The sequence below is a fragment of the Rhinichthys klamathensis genome, unplaced genomic scaffold (assembly GCF_029890125.1).
Source record: "Rhinichthys klamathensis goyatoka isolate OS25496 unplaced genomic scaffold, OSU_Roscu_1.1 h1tg000019l_1, whole genome shotgun sequence".
NCBI lineage: Eukaryota > Metazoa > Chordata > Actinopteri > Cypriniformes > Leuciscidae > Rhinichthys > Rhinichthys klamathensis.
In genome coordinates, this window is record NW_026606570.1 from 7565867 (window position 1) to 7585728 (window position 19862).

General features: G+C 36.5%; 2 protein-coding genes across 2 annotated transcripts in view; one reads left to right on the plus strand and one right to left on the minus strand.

Annotated features, from left to right (window-relative positions):
- Window positions 1–9199, plus strand: part of ccdc180 (coiled-coil domain containing 180) — a 36930-nt gene extending 27731 nt beyond the window's left edge. Inside the window, exons 27-37 of the mRNA XM_056237890.1 lie at window positions 1596–1660; window positions 1795–1903; window positions 2124–2198; window positions 2287–2356; window positions 2453–2597; window positions 3323–3483; window positions 3706–3843; window positions 3949–4060; window positions 7490–7592; window positions 8070–8211; window positions 8839–9199. Coding sequence (XP_056093865.1) covers window positions 1596–1660; window positions 1795–1903; window positions 2124–2198; window positions 2287–2356; window positions 2453–2597; window positions 3323–3483; window positions 3706–3843; window positions 3949–4060; window positions 7490–7592; window positions 8070–8211; window positions 8839–8973 — 1255 coding nt within the window. The 3' untranslated portion in view covers window positions 8974–9199. The remainder of the gene's footprint in view (window positions 1–1595; window positions 1661–1794; window positions 1904–2123; window positions 2199–2286; window positions 2357–2452; window positions 2598–3322; window positions 3484–3705; window positions 3844–3948; window positions 4061–7489; window positions 7593–8069; window positions 8212–8838) is intronic.
- A 318-nt stretch (window positions 9200–9517) lies between these two features.
- Window positions 9518–18014, minus strand: pomt1 (protein-O-mannosyltransferase 1). The gene is made up of 19 exons (XM_056237900.1): window positions 17890–18014; window positions 17694–17800; window positions 17552–17602; window positions 16415–16561; window positions 16221–16326; window positions 16033–16092; window positions 15809–15902; window positions 15582–15737; window positions 14854–14984; window positions 14657–14752; window positions 14473–14565; window positions 14222–14318; window positions 14041–14133; window positions 12982–13102; window positions 12809–12906; window positions 12589–12702; window positions 12375–12501; window positions 10002–10179; window positions 9518–9722 (listed from the first exon to the last, which is right to left on the minus strand). The coding sequence occupies exons 1-19, from the start codon at window positions 18006–18008 to the stop codon at window positions 9548–9550; spliced, it is 2163 nt and encodes a 720-aa protein (XP_056093875.1). The 5' UTR covers window positions 18009–18014; the 3' UTR covers window positions 9518–9547.
- Between the last annotated feature and the right edge of the window lie 1848 nt (window positions 18015–19862).

A 19862-nucleotide genomic window follows, 5' to 3' on the forward strand; every position in this document is an offset into this window, starting at 1 on the left:
ACAGGAATCAAGCGCGTCTCCCCTGCAGTTCTTTGTCGAGCCTGCCACTTATCAGCCGATCAAAAAAAAGAAAGGGTCCACACAATAGCCAATCAGAAAATAGCACTATTGTATCTGGGTAAGATTCAAGATAAGTCACGATCTCCTGGTTTAATGTTACAACAAATTCACAACTTGTTTGACACAAACAATGACAACTTGACTGCTGTTAGAGAACGTTTCCTAGATAATTAGCATCAGTTTTTCATGAATGTCTTTAACTTAGCCAACAGTTTTACAGCCTGTTCACTGACAACACCTGCTCAGAACAAGTAGTCTAGGCCTAATCATATTTTTGTTATCACACGATGACTGACATATTGTCACATTGTAAACATTTCTCTCTCCAAATAGGCTTAATAATTTTATAAGCACTAAATAAATTAAAGTGTATTGCATATGTTATAGGTCACTTTTAAAATCATGTAATATTTTATAATTATATCCGGGCCATGGATGCATTAATCATTGCATCTGTCTTTCAAAGATGTCAGGTATAAAGCAATTAAGCATCCTCTCATTCGCCCTGAGAGGAAAGCCCCCTAAAAAGGCCAGGTTAGAGGATGCTGGACCAGAGAACGTGGCAAAAAGGGTAGGCCTATTAGAGGAGGAGACAGTGCAGGTAGAAGAGGAAGAGAATAAATACTTTGTATTTGGTTGAATTGCCAGTGCCATGTGTCAAATCTTCTCTTTTGCAAGTCTGAGCAATTATTAATAACAACAACAAAAACACTAATAATAATATTACTAAAGAAACACAACCATTCCCGCGACCCATCGCCCCCTGGGGGGTCACTCTTGCCCGTCTTTAAAACTTGAGAGCCCTGCGTATGCAACAGACATGTAAACACCTTAATCTCAATATTGCCGCTCTGACCATAGTGTGCATGTGCTCAGTTCTACACGGATGCCATCTGTTGTTCACACAACTTCATGAATGAACTCAGTGACATTATTCTGAAGTTTTCTCCTCTCCAAATCGCTAAACTCTGTCAACACAACTCGCTGCAACCCTGCGAGGTCTCTGCTCCGTATCTTCATCCAGACGACGCAAAGAATGCTACGGCACCGTAGGCAAACTCCACATTCCGATGTTCATCACCGCACCGAATAATATCCAGTACGTCCATCAAAATTTATTTTGAATTTGATGCGAGTAGATTAAAGCAATGGCCGGTATCATGCATACTGTATGCCTATCTGAGTGTGGTATGACCATACTTATTAGCGAATAATGAAAATTGCATGTAAACTGGAGTGAATAGTTTGTATCATGTAAACTTCTTACTGCGATTAAGACCTTACTCTGATTATTAGAAATAATCGCATTATTGGTGCACATGTAAACATAGTCATTGTCCTCAGTCATCATACTTGATTCCCCCAAAGTGATTCAAGTTTTGCATCCGTTTTTTTGTGTAATTGGTTCTGTTGTGGGCAGCTATTTGCAATGCTCACTAACGGAACACATGATGTCTAAGTAAAATGAAAACTTAAAAAAATGAGGAAATAATCTACTTCTCATTATGAACACAATATCTCTTTCCTGTAAACAGGGTAGGCAAAGCTAAAGAAGTCAAGGAGGTTAACATTGACCCAACAGAAAGACACTCTTCAGCAGGTTGGATTGCTCATGTGTCCTTATCATTTAATACTGCCATTGTAGTGAACTACAGTGTTATTAGTTTGCCTTTTTACACATCTGTGACTGGTTTTTGTGGGTTTTTCTAAAAATTCTAAATTCTTTGCCTTCAGCAGGGTTAAACTCCCCTCTTGGATCAGGTCAGAGGTCAGGAAAGAGCGCCAGTCAGTCTGGAATAGAGACTCTGCGCAGAAAGTCAGTGGAGTCAATGACCACACAGAGGTTCGACATTTGAAATATGATAAGAGAGAAAGAGATTTAGGAAATACTGTTAGAGAAGTGGCTGTCTCTTCTCTGGTAGTAATATAGTAATATAATAATAAAATCTGACTACATAGAAAATAAGCTGTTAATGTAATAATTAGCATACTTTCCATTCAGCGATCATGTAAAATAAACATTTATGATAAAAATATTCTAATTTATATTCTGTCTGTTTAAGGAGAGTCTCCAAACCCAACCGCTTTGATAAGAAGTTCCTTATTTTTGGCTCAAAACCTGAAGAGCAGAAGGACAGGTAAGTGAATTTGCTAGCTGTTATTTTATGGTTTTATTTTTTTGCCATATTAATTTAATGTTTTTTGAATATATTTGCATTCCTCAAGTGTTTCATTCAAAGCCTCAATCACCAGTATTCTGTGGAAAGCCAATGATATTCTCCTCTTGGTGGCAGAGGTACTATAAAAAACATGAACACGGTCTATGTGTATTAAGCATTTGGTGTTAAATAAGTTGATTTTAGTGTGTAACTGAACTATATGTCACCATCAGGAGTTCTATAAGAAGAAAGAGCGGCGCTCTATCATTCGTTCTGAGCAACTACAGGAGACATTTGATCAGTGTGCAGAGGAAATACAAAAAAGACTTCTTATCTACCAGAGTCAGTCACATGATTACCACAACAGCTGCCTTCAAGGTTAACTCTCAAATATTGCCCTCAAATGTTATTTGCAAAGAGATGCAAGAAAGTAGACCAGTTTCAATTCAGTATGCAGATATTTTGATAATGTCACCATTGTATGATGCTGTAGTGGCACAGCAATTACCCATTTTACATTTAAATTTCTTAAAAAGCATTTTAATTTTCTAAAAAACAAAAATGACACGCCAAACAATGAAATTATCGGTAACACTTTATTTCGATAATCCACTTTTATACATTCTACTAACTGGCAAAACCAGTGATTATTCAGGCACTGGTCAGGTTTTAGGTTTTAGGCTATTTTGTTTCCATAGCTTATCTTTCTTTCAGACTAGTGCTTATTTTATTGCACATCTGTTGATTTCAATTGCAATACATATTTTTAAAGTCTATCTACATTCTGAAGGTTTTTACAGAACGGTAAGGGTTTGTTCATTTTTCATTAATTTGCACATTTAAACATTTCAGAAAACTTGTAATACAAAATAGGTGTCTTAATGTACTGCAATAAATCAACTGGGGAAGTATGGTGATATCTATTCGTTAACATTTTTACCCTATGTCTTGTTAAATGTTATGTGCAATGTTTTCGAAATGTACCATACAATACCATACAGCCTTGAAATCCCTGTAATAACAATAACAGAGGTCAAATTAAGAGACAAGATCATGTTCATTCAGATTACATGACAATATGTGACAGTTTTCACTCCGTGTAGAATTTCAGGTGCAGTTGAAGGCCATTGAGGAGTTTCTGTCTAGCGTACCAGAGAAGCTTTTCTCTAAACTAAGAGATCAATACCTCGAGGAGCTGACGCAAAGCATGACACAAATTCACCACCGGTTTGAACTAGTTCAGCAGAAGAGTGAACAAAAGAGGGTATGTGAATAAATGCAGAACAATGGTAAGGGAAACGATCCTGTCATAACCCTCTTAAGTTCCTCTCATATAGTCACTGTGGGGAAGAAGCCATTAAACTGTCATGATGCAATATTACTAATATTTATCTAATATATTTGTAAAATATTATGCAAATATGCACCTCTAGCTATGTATAAAGCAGTCACCAGGTTTCTGCTTTTCTGTGGCCTGCTGTCATAGATCTGTCACAGTGGTCAGTTGCGTGTGCGTCTGAGTCACCCGGCTTGTGAGACAGAACTGAAGCAGCTGGTGGAGGCTGAGGATGAGAGACAGAGAGAACTAAGACAAGCCATCCACAATAACAGACAGGAAGTTCAGGTTACAGACTTACTGCTTCAGACTTTCACTCAAATAATCGCTGTTCTGTTTTTATTAGTTTTTTTTTAACTCACTAAATTTAAACTTGGTCTTATTTTTGGACAGGCCTGTGCCCTCAAATACGCAGAAGAATTTGTCACTGCTCTTTCCAGGTTGGCAGAGGCCTTACTCTTCCAGTTCGACAATCTCATAACCATCCATGAGGTTCAAGTGGGACGTAAGTTTATGAATTCAATTAATAGTATGGAAATGTAAGATGGTGCCACAACACAGGTTTTGACGCTTGATTCATAAGCAACATAAATTACATAATCCGGTTTTTTTCACACACGTGTTGGCTGAACAATGGTAAGGGCAAAGGGAAATGATCCTGTCATACTGTAACCCTTCCAAGTTCCTCTCATATAGTCACTGTGGGGAAGAAGCCATTAAACTGTCATGATGCAATATTACTAATATTTATCTCAGATATTTTTAAAATATTATGCAAATATGCACCTCAAGCTATGTATAAAGCATAGCCATCCGGCTTGTGAGACAGAACTGAAGCAGCTGGTGAAGGCTGAGGACGAGAGACGGAGAGAACAAAGACAAGCCATCCACATTGAGATAATAAGATAGTCACATCTGATAGTTATCTGGGTTGATAACACCCTCAATTCAATATGACTTATAATAAATCATTTTTATTATTATTATTCAAAAAAAGGAAAACAATGTTCCCCCGATTCAATAACTTTATAATAATAAAAAAACATTTTTGTATAATTTTATTTGCAACACAACAGTAAAATTACAATACTAATATTTATGACTGTCCTAATTTCTTTGCTTTCAAACGTTAAACCATTGAGTCTTTATTTTGGCGGAAAATATCTATGATTACGAATATAACCATGGTTCCCTGAGAAGGGGAACGAGATACAGCGTCTTGGATCGGCACTATGGGGAACGCCATCAGTGTGGCCGGTGTCTAAAGCATGTGTATACACACGACAATTACATTGGCTGACGACTGTCCATGACGTCACTACCAGAGCTCCCACGTGTATAAGAGGGCACCTGCAATAGACGTCATACATTTTTTTGTCTGAAGGAGACGTGCAGACAGTTCTTGTCCTCCAAGAAGCAAAGTGTGATGGTGTAGCCTTTACCACAATGTCTGCAACGTCCACTATTTTGTTCATATCTTATGACACAAACTTTTGGAAATACTCAAGTAGTGTATGAAAGGAGATGGCATCAATAGTGATATCCTGACCTGAAAAATCAGTTTTGGGACCGTCACGGGGCATGGCCTGTGCTCTTGAATGACTTGATTTTGTTGGCTTGATGTCCACTTAATCATCAGATGGTCATTGGTTTTTTTTATTGTCCTTTTCCAGTTCACAGGGATCTCCACATTCCTCTTTATCAATTGCATATGAATCCAGCATCAATGACATCATACACTTTGTGGATAATACGGTCTTTCCTGGCTGGTGGCATTGTGAAATGGAAAAAAAATCACTGGTTATTTTCCATATCCCTATAATTACTGTAAAGAATTCACACATTACAGTCTGGCTAGCTAATTGTGTCCTCTACTTATCATGCCAATATCAATTATACACTTATACCACTGTAGTCACTTGGACTATTTTAACAATGTTTTTACTAACTTTTGGGCTGGCAAGTTTCAATTACAATAGAAGCCTATGGAGGAGTGAGACAGCTCTCAGATTTATTAAAAATATCTTAATTTGTGTTCTGAAGATGAACGAAAGTCTTACTGGGTTGGAACAACATGAGGGTGAGTAATTACTGACAGAATTTTCACTTTTGGGGTGAACTAACCCTTTAAAGCATTCAACAGAACCTTAATATCTGCATGATCTAGACATATTACTAATCACATAAAAAAATATTTTGGGCATTTGACTTACTTGAATGTTGATTTATTCAGTGCAGTAAAATATGATGATGTGCTTCTAGGCAAGTTCGCAGGTTGTGTGAGTTCATGGCCAGGTGAAAAGGCCTATTCATCAAATATTCCATCCAATAGCATTGCAAGGCTAAACAATAGAACCTATTAGTTGTGTAAATGTGGTCTTAAGCCCTATTCGGACGGTAATTGTTTCTCATAACTCATAAGTTATTCTTCAACATTTACAGGGGTTAGTCTGTGATTTTATTGCCGTCCGAATCCAGAATGTCAGGTTTTTTCTCCAACCACCCGTGTAAAAATCTCCGGCCGAATTACTTACTGTTTTTTTGACAAACACCAAGGTCGTGTGGTGATTAAATTGCTGTCCGAATCCACATCTCTGAGTTTACAAGAAGAGATCATTTCAAAATTCACTGTTTAAATCCTTTTTGATCACTGCTGAGCACCGTACGTATGATAACTGTTGCACTTAACTGTAATTTGCATGCATTTTAGAGATGTACACTTTTATTACTGAAGAGCTGGAAAGTATTTAAAAGAACAATATTTCATTTAAAAAAATAAGAATTAAATAATAAGTAGAACATTATTTTCCTATTATTAAATTAAATACAAACTCATGTCCACATGAGAAACAATTACCGTCCTTACAGAGAGAAAAAACATCTGCAGGTTTATTTTAGTAGAGCTAAAACTTATGTTGTAATATTACAACAGTGGGCCTTACAGGGTTAAGGAAGAACAGAGCTGAAGCTTCTTCAGAGCTTCTCACCAAGCTCTTTCTGTCAGTCTTGTGAATGCATCATAATGAGCACATCCAGATTTCTCGAGGAGCCAAATGTGCTCCACTCGTAGCATTTGTTTTACATACGCATTCAAACAAGCATCTCCTGTAGACAAAGAGTTGATGACATCTATCGCCAGGTTCCCTCTTATACTCCAATCAAAGCACTCACTGCCCTCTCCCAGCTAATTAAGTGCTGAGACCTATATATCAGTAAAAAAAATGCAAAAAAGGTCTGACCTCTAAAAAAAATACTTTTGTTAGTTTCAAACAGGAGATTTAAAATAGTACAATCGTTCCAGGTATTTGCCTTTGTCAGTGTAACAATTTCACTTGTTCTCAATAGTTATGCACGCTACAGGTCTTCAGGTGATCATGATCATAACTAAATAATCAAGTAATCAGTCCACAGACTCTAGTTTAACTCCATCTGAAACAGCAGGCGCATATAACGGTGACAGGTCGAGTGGCAGGCGCATATAACTGTGACGGGTTGAGTGGCAGGGACATATATAACGGTGACGGGTCGAGTGGCAGCTGCCCCTAGCGGTGACGGGTTGAGTGACAGGTCGAGTGGCAGCTCTCCCTGCCATGCAAAGATTTTACCCCTACTGCGCTCTTATACTCACGGGCACTCTGTGACGTCATGGACTGTCGTCGGCCAATGTAATTGCCGTGTGTATTCAGACACCGGTCCCAGAGAGACCTTGAAGCTTCCGTTTTGTTCACTCAGGTTTGTAAATGTGTCTCTGTCAGCTGATGGTTAGAGAAAATCTTTTTAAAACCACACTTCCCATAACAATGTAACATGATAAGTTACTTTTTAGTAACAAAATAGTGCAACACGTGACTTATAAAAGCTAACATTCCCCAACACTGCTTACAATAATCATTAATTTTCTTAATTGAACCTGAATGTCTTTTTGGAAAAGCAGATGCTGAACAAAAGAGGGAGAATATCACTACACTCATCCGCCAAGCACAAACCGGACTTTTGCTGGAAGACAAGAGCAGTACTCTGATGCAGAAGGGCAGCAGGTGTGGAAAACCCGTAGCCAAGAAAAATCTCTTTCAAGCACTACTGTTTTGTTTTTTAACCTTGTGCTGCATGCATTTTTTATTTGACATATGGAAACAATTTTAATCAGTGTTATTTTAATATTATTTGTATGCTATTTTAGTTTTTTTTTTTTTTTATTCTCGGTTTTTATTTTAATTTTGGTTTAAGTTTTGGTAATTTTGTTCTTCTGTCACTGTATATATATATATATATATATTTCAGTAATTTATTTATTTTAGTTTGTTTTATTTTACAGTAACAACACTGATTTAATGTTTTGGGGTTTTAAAACAAGAAAATAATGATTCCATATCTAATAAAATGTAATTAATAATTCTGAATCATTCATTCTGATAGAGTTACACATCTGTAGTGGTCACCATGCATTAGATGTTTAACTGTTAATGGGACATTAATTGTGAATATTCAGTTCTGAATAACGTGTTGTTTTGTAGAACATGGTCAGGCATTTATTACTTTGGATCCACTGACGACAGCACATTTCATAAACAAGCTCAGGAAACGGCCACCATCACAACTGCTAAAACCACACTAGGGCATCTTAAGACCATTGAGGTGCGAGATGCCATGCATGAGGTAAGTTTATTTAAAATTAGTTCTGTTCTCGTCTAAACATGTCTATTAGAGCATGAAAATAGGTTTTTATGCACTTTTGTGGATCAGCATTCAACAACTGTAAATAAGATTTATGCACTAGCATTTACAACAATACCATAAGCTCTATTGGAGCTGTAACATCATGGTCTGTGACATCATGCATTAGTAATTTGCTAGGAGCAGCCTTTTTCCTATTTTTATTTTTGTTGCATCTAAAGCAGAAACACTGCAGCAGGCTGAATGTTAAAGAATATGAACATACATAAATATAAAACAAGTGTTGTGCCTGTGTTAAAGGAATAGTTCACTTCAAAATGAAAATTCTGTCATTTACTCACCCTCAAGTTTTTCCAAACCTGTATGAATTTCTTTCTTCTGTTGAACATAAAAGAAGATATTTTGAAGAATGTCGGTAACCAGACAGTTGATGGACCCCACTGACTTCCATAGTAGGAAACAAAAAATACTATGGAAGTCAATGGGGCCAATCTTCCTTTGTGTTCAACAGAAGAAAGAAATTCATATCGGTTTGGAACCACTTGAGAGTGAGTAAATGATGACAGAATTTTATTTTTAAAGTGAACTAATCCTTTAATCTTCCCCCAGCTCTATGGGCAGAGGGTTCAAGGGGAACTGGACAAAAGCCAGCGAGAGTGTGACACTCAGGAAAGACAGCTGAAGCAGTGGCATGACCACTGGCAGAGTCAGCTAACAACCCTCGCTTCACTCAACTCTGAATGACCATGAGACCTTTATGAACACTGACAGTTTAAGCCAAGGCATTAAACACCATGAAAGAGAGGAGACACTACAATGGATTTGTCTTACAGGAACAACTGTGCTTTCACCACTCAACATTTACACGCTTATCTATTCCATGTTGCCTGATTCATTTAATCATTAATATAATGGCTGTTGATATGAATATGCTAATACAAAATTTGTTATGATAAAAATGTTTATTCCATTTTCAGTTTCTATTGTTTAGTGTTGTGCAAGGATTAAATAAAAATAAATTCTAAGAAATTCAACATCTCAGTTCAAAGTCCATAAAAACAGTACAATAAAACTCCAATACAAACAGAATATGTAAACATAAGCTCATGATAAATTAAGCACTAAAATAGCGCTTTGCAGTCCGTTTGTTTGAGAGTTTTGAGATTCAGCAGCATGAATTCTCATTGTAGACATTTTCAATATTTATGTTTGAGTACAAGACCCTAAAAAACGTGTTTCATAGCTCTCTGGAAATCCAACGACACAACCAAAATGTCATCATAAACTTATGGAAGCTGCTGTTCTTTAGGAAACATTTTTAGCGTTTTCGCAGGAGAATATCCCAACTTTCTCTCCAACGTAGTGCAGCAAGCTCGTCTGACATTAACGCTGGCCGGCCGTAGGTGAGAGGACTCAAGTTGCGGTAGGACACATATACTGAACAAAGGACTGCCAAAATAACACCACCAAATGCTTTCTGTTGAGCTGGGGATCTGAGAAACAACATGACATACGGATATGAGCATAGACATGTGATTAACACTGGTGTGATACAATGATAAACATACAGGTTTTATTTAGATAGATAGATAGATAGATAGATAGATAGATAGATAGATAGATAGATAGATAGATAGATAGATAGATAGATAGATAGATAGATAGATAGATAGATAGATAGATAGATAGATAGATAGATAGATGCAAATTTCAACAGTGAACGTAAGATCTTCAGTAACTGATGATTTTTGGACAGAAATTACATCTCTTACCTCAGTACATGGATGTACAGGTGCTCTATGACAATCGGTATCTGCAAGATCTTGAAGGTGAGCGCTGGAAGATAGTGATACAGAAACAGAGTCTTCTCCATTAGGAAGAATGGCAGGTAATTAACTGCCCAGCCTCCAAAGCAAACAACACCAGCCAAAACCAGCTGTTCCCAAGCGTCTAAAAGAGAAGAAAAAGAAACAAACCATGGACTCTCTCTTTTCCAGCACTTTAGACACTGTTGCTCCTTTGCTTTTAAAGAAGATTAAGGAAAATAGTGGTATAATGAGCACACTCGCTTCACGCAGTGACTTAACAGTGACTTAAGAGAGTAGCCAGAAAAATGGAGAGCAGCTGGAAGAAAACAATACCTCTAGTTTGTTTTGTTAATTTCGTGGAAGTGTTACTGCATACAGAAAGGCCTTCAAAACTGCTAGATCTGCATACATTTAGACTCTCTAATTTGATACAGTGGCTAAATTAACGAGAAATAAAGCTTCAACTTCGGACGTTTCCAAACAGCACACATGTAACCGTCTACAACAGTATTGCGTCAGACTTCACCCTATAGACCCCCTGAGGAACAATTCCATTCATTCTTTACTATAGGAGAGGACTTGTTAAATCATTAAAGGGTTAGTTCATCCCAAAATGAAAATTCTGTCAGTAATTACTCACCCTCATGTTGTTCCAACCCCGTAAGACTTTCGTTCATCTTTGGAAGACAAATTAAGATATTTTTGATATCTGAGAGCTGGATCACTCCTCCATAGGCTTCTTAAAGGGATAGTTCGGCCAAAAATGATATTTAACACATGCATTACTCACCCTCAAGCCGTTCGAGATGCATATGTCAATCTTGTTTCAGACGAACACATTTTCAGTTATTTTCGAAAATGTCTTAGACCCTTCAGTGGATATAATGTGAAGCAATGGGGTCCACCTCCTTCAAGTCCCAAAATGTGCATACATCCTTCACAAAAGTAATCCATCCGGCTCCAGGGGGATAAACGAAGGCCTTCTGAGGGTAATCCGTGCGGTTTTGTCGTAACGTCACGACGGTTCCTACGCTACGTCCTACCTCGTAGGACGAGTAATTTAAAGTAATTAAAGTAATTTAATTTAAAGTAATTTAAAGTAATTAAAGACATCGTTAAAATAGTCCGAGTGCCTACAGTGGCTCAATCTTAAGTTTATCAAGCGACGAGAATACTTTTTGTGCGCAAAAAACAAACAAAAATAACGACTTTATTCAACTATTCATTTCCTTCTCTGTGGGCCATGAGATTTCACGTAGTGGAACTGCGCAACGGTTCTGTTGTACGTCACACGCAGGCTCACTATTGGGCGACGCTGGTCATGTGTGTGATGTGTGTGACGTACAACCTAGAAGCTTTGCGCAGTTTCACTACGTGAAATCTCGAGGCCCACAGAGAAGGAAATGAATAGTTGAATAAAGTCGTTATTTTTGTTTGTTTTTTGCGCACAAAAAGTATTCTCGTCGCTTGATAAACTTAAGATTGAGCCACTGTAGTCACTCGGACTATTTTAACAATGTCTTTCATAACTTTTGGGCCGGTCAGTTTCGATCCCTTAAGAAGCCTATGGAGGAGTGATCCAGCTCTCAGATTTAATCAAAAATATCTTAATTTGTGTTCAGAAGATGAACGAAGGTCTTACGGGGTTGGAACAACATGAGGGTGAGTAATTACTGACAGAATTTTCATTTTGGGGTGAACTAACCCTTTAAAATCAACACCATGTATGTTAGACCCTTTACCGAAAAAGCTACTGAAAGAGACTCTTCAAGAAGTCATTGATCCTCTTCTTAATATTATTAATTCATCATCATCATTGTCATTAGGATACATACCAAAAAACCTTTAAGCTGGCCGTTATTAAACCTCTCATTAAAAAAACAACCACATATTGATCTTAGATAATTAGTTAATTACAGGCTGATCTCAAATCACCCTTTACTGTAAAAGAATACTAGAAAAGGCAGTACCCTCAAAACTATGTTCATTCTTAGAAAGAAATGTTATCTGTGAGCATTTCCAGTCAGGATTTAAACCATATCATAGTACTGAGACTGCTATTATTAGAGTTACAAATTATTTGCTCCTATCATCTAATTGTGGTTGTATTTTTATATTAGTGTTACTGGATCTTAGTCATTCATTTCATACTATCAACCACAACATTCTTTTGAATAGACTCAAAAATTGCATTGGCATGGTTCAAACCATACTTATCTGACCGCTATCAATTTGTAGCAGTAAACAAAGAGGTATCATATCGATCACAAGTTCAGTATGGAGTACCACAAGGCTCAGTACTAGGACCGTCACGTGGCAGTATTTATAGGCACATACCTTGAGGAATGTCTTCAACTTTCCTCTGTCGCCTTAGCAAGTAGGTTAAAAACAGAAGACAGTACACCACCAGCACAAGGTTTGCAATGGTCCAAGTCACAAAATTCCCTATCAATTGAATTTGTGCCTGCATTAAAAATAGAAAAGATTAGACAGATTCATTCTGTTATCATTCTGACATAAAATAAAAACCAACAGAAGGATGTTGACGTACATTACTTGAAGGATGAAGCCAGTATGCAATGTTAGTGTCCATTGAGATCCATTCAAGAGGTGATGAACTATATTTGTGCTCGGAGTCTTCATTCTTTACTGTCAGCATCTTCCACTGTTACTCAAACATACATTAAGTGTATTCGTTCTACAACACTGGCTCTAAATGGCTTTTCTGACGATTGACATAATTAAGATCAAGATTAATATTCAATATTCACCTGCAGCTCAAGAAATTTGGCCATAAAAGTGAGGTTTCTGTGGACGTCGCCGTGAGTAGGTGACTTCAGCTCCAACTCCCTTTCCTTCTGTTCCTGACCTGTACAGATATGTGTTAAATTGAAAAAGAAGACATAAGCAATATGAAAACATTTACAGATGTTAATTCTCATACTTCTGCCATAGCGGTGCTCCTCCACGTTCCACATGCCACTCTGATGGTAACCTTTATGAATCTTATCCCCAACCACCTCCAGCTGTTTGAAACCCCACTCTGGCAGAGACGCTCCACTGAGCTGCAAAACATTACAAAACAGGTATAAATGACTCTCTTAAAGGAATACTCCACACAAAAATGTAAATTATGTCACCTTCATGTCATTCCAAAAATGACTTACTTTCTTGTATGGCACATAAAAAATATATTTTTATTTTTTCTCAATGAGCTACTGTTTGGTTTCCAACATTCGGTTACACTTCAATTTAGGGTCCAATTCTTACTATTAACTAGTTATTAGTGTGCATATTACTAGGATATTGGCTGTTTATTAGTACTTATAAAGCACAAATTAGTGCCTTATTCAGTATGACCATATTCTACATCCCTTAATCCTACCCAGTCCCTAAACTTAACAACTACCTTACTGACTATTAATAAGCAGCAATTAGGAGTTTATTAAGGCAAACGTCATAGTTAATAGTGAGAATTGGACTCTAAACTAAAGTGTGACTCAACATTCTTCACAACATCTTTTATGTTCCATGGAAGAAATAAAGTAAATGTGGACAGAAGTTTAATTTAATCCTTTTAAGGGCAGTAACAATAACTAAGTATATACCGATATGATAACACTTTAAAATAAGGTTCCATTAGTTAACTATATTAGTTGACACAAACTAACAATGACAAATACTTCTAAAGCATTTATTAATCTTAGTTGATGTTAATTTCAACATTTAAAGCATTATTAAAATCAAACGTGTTATTTTAATATATTATTTAATGGGCCTGAGCTAACATGAACCATCAATAAACTGCCCCTCAATAAAGTAATGTTATCAATGATTACCGTAATAAATAATACCATATCAAATGTATTGCTCATTGTTAATTAATAATATATAAAGTAAAAAAATTTAGTCTCAAATTTGATCAAGTTTACATTTTTCCTAAAACTGTATACTGTATTATTATGCTTAAATTCTTTTGTACACATTGTACAACTATACAAACCTTCAGAACAGCAGAAGTGTTCACATGGACTAGTCGCACCTCTGATAAAATCGTCTTCCAGATCTCTCTATCGGACTCCCTGTTCACTACGTCCTACAGTGCAATGAACACGATGCATGACAAAAACCCATTTTGAGTAAATGTGAATATTTATTATAGACCTCTGGGACAGAGATCTTACCACTCTCCATAGATTTTGAGCCGGCATAGACACATTAAAGTCAATGTATCCAGACACTTCCTGTGAGTGAGGACTCATGGGGGCTGCAACATCATGTCTTAAACAAAACACAGTCAGGTTATTGATTACTACCAATATTACAAACATTTTGTTTTATTATCATTGTTAATTTGTTTATTATTCCTTTTTTTTTTTTATGTTAACAATAATTATTTCATATTAAATGAAACTGGGTGGTGAAACTGTATTACGTGTTTAGGTAGCGAGATGTCATTCCATGTAGCAGCTGAATAATATCGCCATGTCTGACAGGTCTGGGTGGGCTGCTAACCACAAGACTCTGCCTGCGGTTTCAAATTACAATACAATTCATGTAAATATTTATCTGCAGACCATATATAGTTCATATGAACCATATGACCAACAAATACATACCGCCCAGGGTCTTTAATAATCCACCAGTTGTTGACGTCTTTGAAAGGATAGCAGGTCACCTGCTGCTGGTGGGAGCTACCGCGGCCGTTTTCATACCTTAGATAAGCATAGATAAACTGTAAAGATCTGCATGAAGATGTGGTGGTTTAGGATTACATCACCTTGAACCTGCAGCTTTGTGACTGCTGATGGCTCACCTGATTGGATAGTTAACCTTGTGGGAGTGAAGCCAACATGGAACAGGTTTACTGGACACGGTGCGGAGAGTGACCTGCGAGCCGAACGCTACATCCAAGGGCTGCCCCCGAGTGATCCGGGCTAGACCGCCCTTTATGGGAGAAATAAAGGAGATGACCATACAAACACATAAACGCTCCTGTGATGAGATTCACTATTCAGGTAGGTGACTATTACACTAACAAATCTTTTTAAATACATTATGCGCACTACTGTTCAAAAGTATTAGGGTCAGTAAGATATTTTTTCCCCCTTTTTTTGTTGAAAAAATTTAAGTCACCATGAAATCAGAATTGATGTTTTTTTTTACGGAATATTGCAGTATTTATTAACATCATTTTTTTGTCATGTGCCCTCGTAATCTTTAATCAAAATATCATTCCCTTCTTCTTGCAGTGACATCTCTTCTCTGATGATGTGTTTATTTGCATGAGGGCGGGACAACCTGTCACTCATTTGAGATCACAGCAATAGCAAACCAAAACCTAGTTTTTTTCCTTGTTTGAGAACCTGTTTCACTTGGATATAGTATGTCACAATAGGGAAGAAAAGACTTTTGTAACTTCCATTTCATAACAATTTTGTTCAGCAACAGTGCGTTAGATTGATCAAACGTGACATTGAAACACCTTACCGAACCCCAAACTTTCGAACGGTAGTGCACTTAATACAGGAATTTTATCTGTACCTCTAGACTTGCTTGAAAAGCACTGCTCATCATCTGGTCATGTGGTCCACTGCGATACAGCAGTGTAAGATGGACGTAGAAAAATCCAAGGTACATGATGATGGGTAACACCACAAGGGCCAGGAAGCGAACCAAAACCTGGACCACTACTTTGCCCTTTTGACATAGATGACAAAATCATAACGTTGTACCCATAGTGATGTGGATATTTGGTTACTATTACTCACATGGCTTAAGGTTCGATCTCCAATAAGTTGCCAGGTGTGTACAGCTGCCAGGCCTAGCAGTAACAAGTATGTGAATATACCCATGTACTTAACCCTGAAAAATAAGACACAGAAAAAAAAAATACTACTTGAATTTCATTCGCAGAGCAAGTTCAACCAAATTTTTAACACTTTTTGAAGAAAATGCAAGTGGTGCTTCACAAAAGTAATCTTACTGCACATACCCAATTCCATATGCACAACTGACCCCACAGATCACGAGCCAAAACCACCTAAAAGATGAACTGGAAGAAGAGAGAGAGCACATGACACACTTATGACCTTGAGTATGTCATCATCATTACAGCCACTGGAGGTTGACAAGACAATCCAGATTAGAGACTGACAAATCACATTAGCCAACAATACTTACTTGCGTGCTTTGTGGAAGCGGAGGTAAGACAGTACAGCTAACAGTAGGAAAAAGATTAAAACAGACTCCAGCAGCATGAAGCGTGATTGCACAATCATGGAATTTTCTGTTAAAATGAAACAAAAGTATTTAACCTCACATTTAAGAAAAACATCCTCATGCAATGGCTTGAAAATGATATGGTAAGTAGTTACCCATGAGGAGCAGCGCACTGCCCCCCAATGCTGAGAAGTGGGAATATCCCAGCTCCACCACCAGGAGATAAGCAAGTGGTATACAAAAGGATCCAGCAAGGGCCGGTATTATCCGAAGGCTCCAAACAGGAACATTACTGGTATATTCTACAATGGACCCCAATAATAATCAATAAGAGTAATGCAATTACTAAAGCCTGTGTAAATGTATGACAGTGTAACATGTAAAAAGTAAAGGGAAAGTTCAAATGTTGTCTTGACAAAGCCTTGCTTGACAGTTTAAAGGTTATACAGTATAAGTGTTAGTGTGTCGTGTAGTTTGAATACTTTGAGATTTGAAACTTGATGTATTCTAGATGATGCCAAGTGTTCACTAAGGTGCTCTGGCTGGTTGCTAGGACATTGTAAGGCAGTAGATTCTAGAAACATGAGTTTGATCTTTTAGGGAAGATACATAATTAGTCAGAACAGCAAGAAATTAATGACTGACTGTGTGCCAACTGCCAAGATAATTTCCATGCTATAGTGGTTCTCAACCAGGGCCCACTCGGGGGCCACAGGATGACTTAAAATTATTTAATTATATTCTTAAAAACTAACTTAATTAAAATAATCAAATTTATAAATCAGAATGATCTTTTTTTAAAATCTAAAACAGCAGAAAGTTTTGTGACAGGTAGGTTTAGGGTTAGGAGATAGAATATACAGTTTGTACAGTATAAAAATTACGTCCAAGTCCCCATAAAACATGGAAACCTGTGTGTGTGTGTGTGTGTGTGTGTGTGTGTGTGTGTGTGTAAAAAAGAGTGAATAAATGCATTAAAAAACAGTCAAATGTTTCACTGTTAATTGCATATTAAAACAAAGTACAATTAAAATCCAATGTAAATGGCTTTGAAATGTAAGATATGTCAGTGCAAGCTGCTTTCAGGTAAGACAGCTCAAATATGCATTTTAGTCAGGAACTAGGCTCCAAGTCTATCCACCAAGGGGCCCTGGCCATAACATAGTTTAATATAACTCTTCTATAAACAGTTAGTCAGAACAGGGTTAGTGACACTAAAAAAACTGGAAGATCTGTACATGAACAACTGGTTGGCTTTGTCAGCCCAACATGAAGCTGTATAATATGATCACCTGCTCCAATTCTGTTCCAAACAAAGTTGCCATCAAATCCTCCTAAATATGCTACACAGATAAATAATACAGATTAGTTAATATATACATTAAGTGGTTTTCTTCATGAATGTGATTTATAAAGTATCAACTATTTTCTCACCTCCAAAAGCAAGTATCATGTGGCCAAAAGGTGGACCACTCTCATCAATAAAAAACACTTGCTTCATGTACAGAGACAGGAACTGTCCATAATAAACTTCATCAAACCTTTAGCAGTACACAAACATGACATACATAGGTGACTTTATTTCAATAAATAAAAATGTTTAAAAAATAATTATTAAACGCAGACTTACACTACAGCTTTAGGAAAGTGGATGCCATTTAGTCTGGTCACGAGCGCAAGTGCTGTCACTGCCACCAGCAGCAGATTGATCTCCACTGTCACACTGATGGGCAGTTTCACACACTGCATCCTCCCTGAACAAGATCATACATTCATCAAGCAAACAGATATTACTAACTTATACGTATTCATTTCTGCTGCATCTACAATAGCAGAATCCAGCTTGGAAAAGGAATTTTGCATATGATGTAAATGCATTTAGTTTTAGTTTTTTTACCTTGCTTCAGTTAAGTTAGGTTTAGTTCTCATGAGTTTCGAAATCATAGGTCAACACTGCTGATTTCCAGTCTACATGTGCTACATGTTTCTTTTCGCAAAAAATCAGTGCATACATATTCGCTAAAACTTGAATTGATTAAAAAATGCAGCCATGTCTCTGCCACAATCGACAGCCCTAGCCTTTACTTTAAGAACATTAAAATTTGTTGGGGACCAATTTGTAAAAAAAAAAATTAAAAAACCGGATGTGGTCTGTGCGCTTGTGTTTCCGGGCAGTATCACTCAAAATTCAAAATAAAAGTTCAAACATTCCTGCACTAGATGATCAGTTCAAACATTCCTGCACTAGATGAGTCCCTTTCAAGTATGTGGATGTTTTCTGTTGTTTAAAAAATGTGCACAAATTCTTTTAAGGCAAACATACAAATAAAAAGGCAAAACAAGTGCTTATTATAATATTTTTTTTTTTAAATACAACAAGCAATAAACTGTTCAGATTTAGATAAAATGTAAAGCTTAACATGTTCTGGTTAATGTGATGATTCAAATACCTGTGATCACTTACAAAACAGCTGAGTGAATTGAAGAAACTGACTTTATATATCCACTAAAAATCATCTTGAGATCATATTATCTGTTTTGTTTTAACGTAATTGGACGAATAAAAGTATGCATCATTTGTTTGATGATGCTATTTTGCTTGTGTGTAAAATAAATTAAAGTTCAACTTCATGCTTTTAAAAGTTACTTTTTGGGACCATTGTATAAGATGTTTCATGTGTAGTTTTAAGTAAGTTACTTTGCATTTAGTGTTAGAAGATGTGTAAAAAAATAAATCAAACAAATACTGTAAGTGTGTGAAACAACTGACACATCCTTTATCCACACTGCTTGTTTTATGTACTGTAGGATCGCATGGGATGCTGGAGCCTATTTCAACACACAATTGACACAAATAAAATGAAATAACCACAGGTAATTTATGACTTTATTTAAACATTTAAGTCAAATTAGCTGACAAATCACAGTTCAGGAAAATGTTTTCACAGGACAATCACAGAGGTAAAAAGAAAAAGGTAAATTATTTTTGCATTTTAACATTCAAAAGTGAAACGTTAAGCAACATAAACAGAATGGAGTGTAAAATAAACAACATTTAACAAACCTATAGCATTACACATTCACGAACATGTGCTATTTAAAAGATATGAAAATGAAAAAAGGACAGAATATATTGCTTTGAGGTTCACAAAAAGACTAATATAATTTCCTTGGGAATAAAAACAAGAGCAGTTGTGGCAGATTCTCTGTAATTTTGTACACTGCAATCACAAAACGTGTCACAAACTCACCTTAGAAAGGTACACTATATGTTATGGAAGCACATACTGCACATTGGAACAAATTTCACACAAAACACTTGCCCGTTTACTCCGAAAATGAGGAACGATATTTAATTTAGCATCCTATCCAGAACTGAAGGAATGTATTACTGTGGAATATATAAAAATAGTGTTACATTAAAAACTACCTCTATAATTAATTTGCAAAGCACAATATAGAATAAAAATGTAAAAAGAAACAATAACTGTGTCTAACTTAAAGATATAATTAGACATTACCAACTAAAAAGTTATCATGCTTAATTTAATTAAATCCAGTAAATCCTAATTTCAAGAAACAAGTATTTTATAAAATCCCCAA

What these genes read in the sequence shown, in the direction of transcription:
- pomt1 (XM_056237900.1), bottom strand. Translation starts at nt 18,008, where the DNA reads ATGCAGTGTGTGAAACTGCCCATCAGTGTGACAGTGGAGATCAATCTG. An exon ending in GAGATCGAACCTTAAGCCAT is followed by an intron (nt 15,738 to 15,808) that starts GTGAGTAATAGT and finishes CTATGTCAAAAG; the next exon opens with GGCAAAGTAGTGGTCCAGGT. An exon ending in CTTTTCAAGCAAGTCTAGAG is followed by an intron (nt 14,985 to 15,581) that starts GTACAGATAAAA and finishes TCTCCCATAAAG; the next exon opens with GGCGGTCTAGCCCGGATCAC.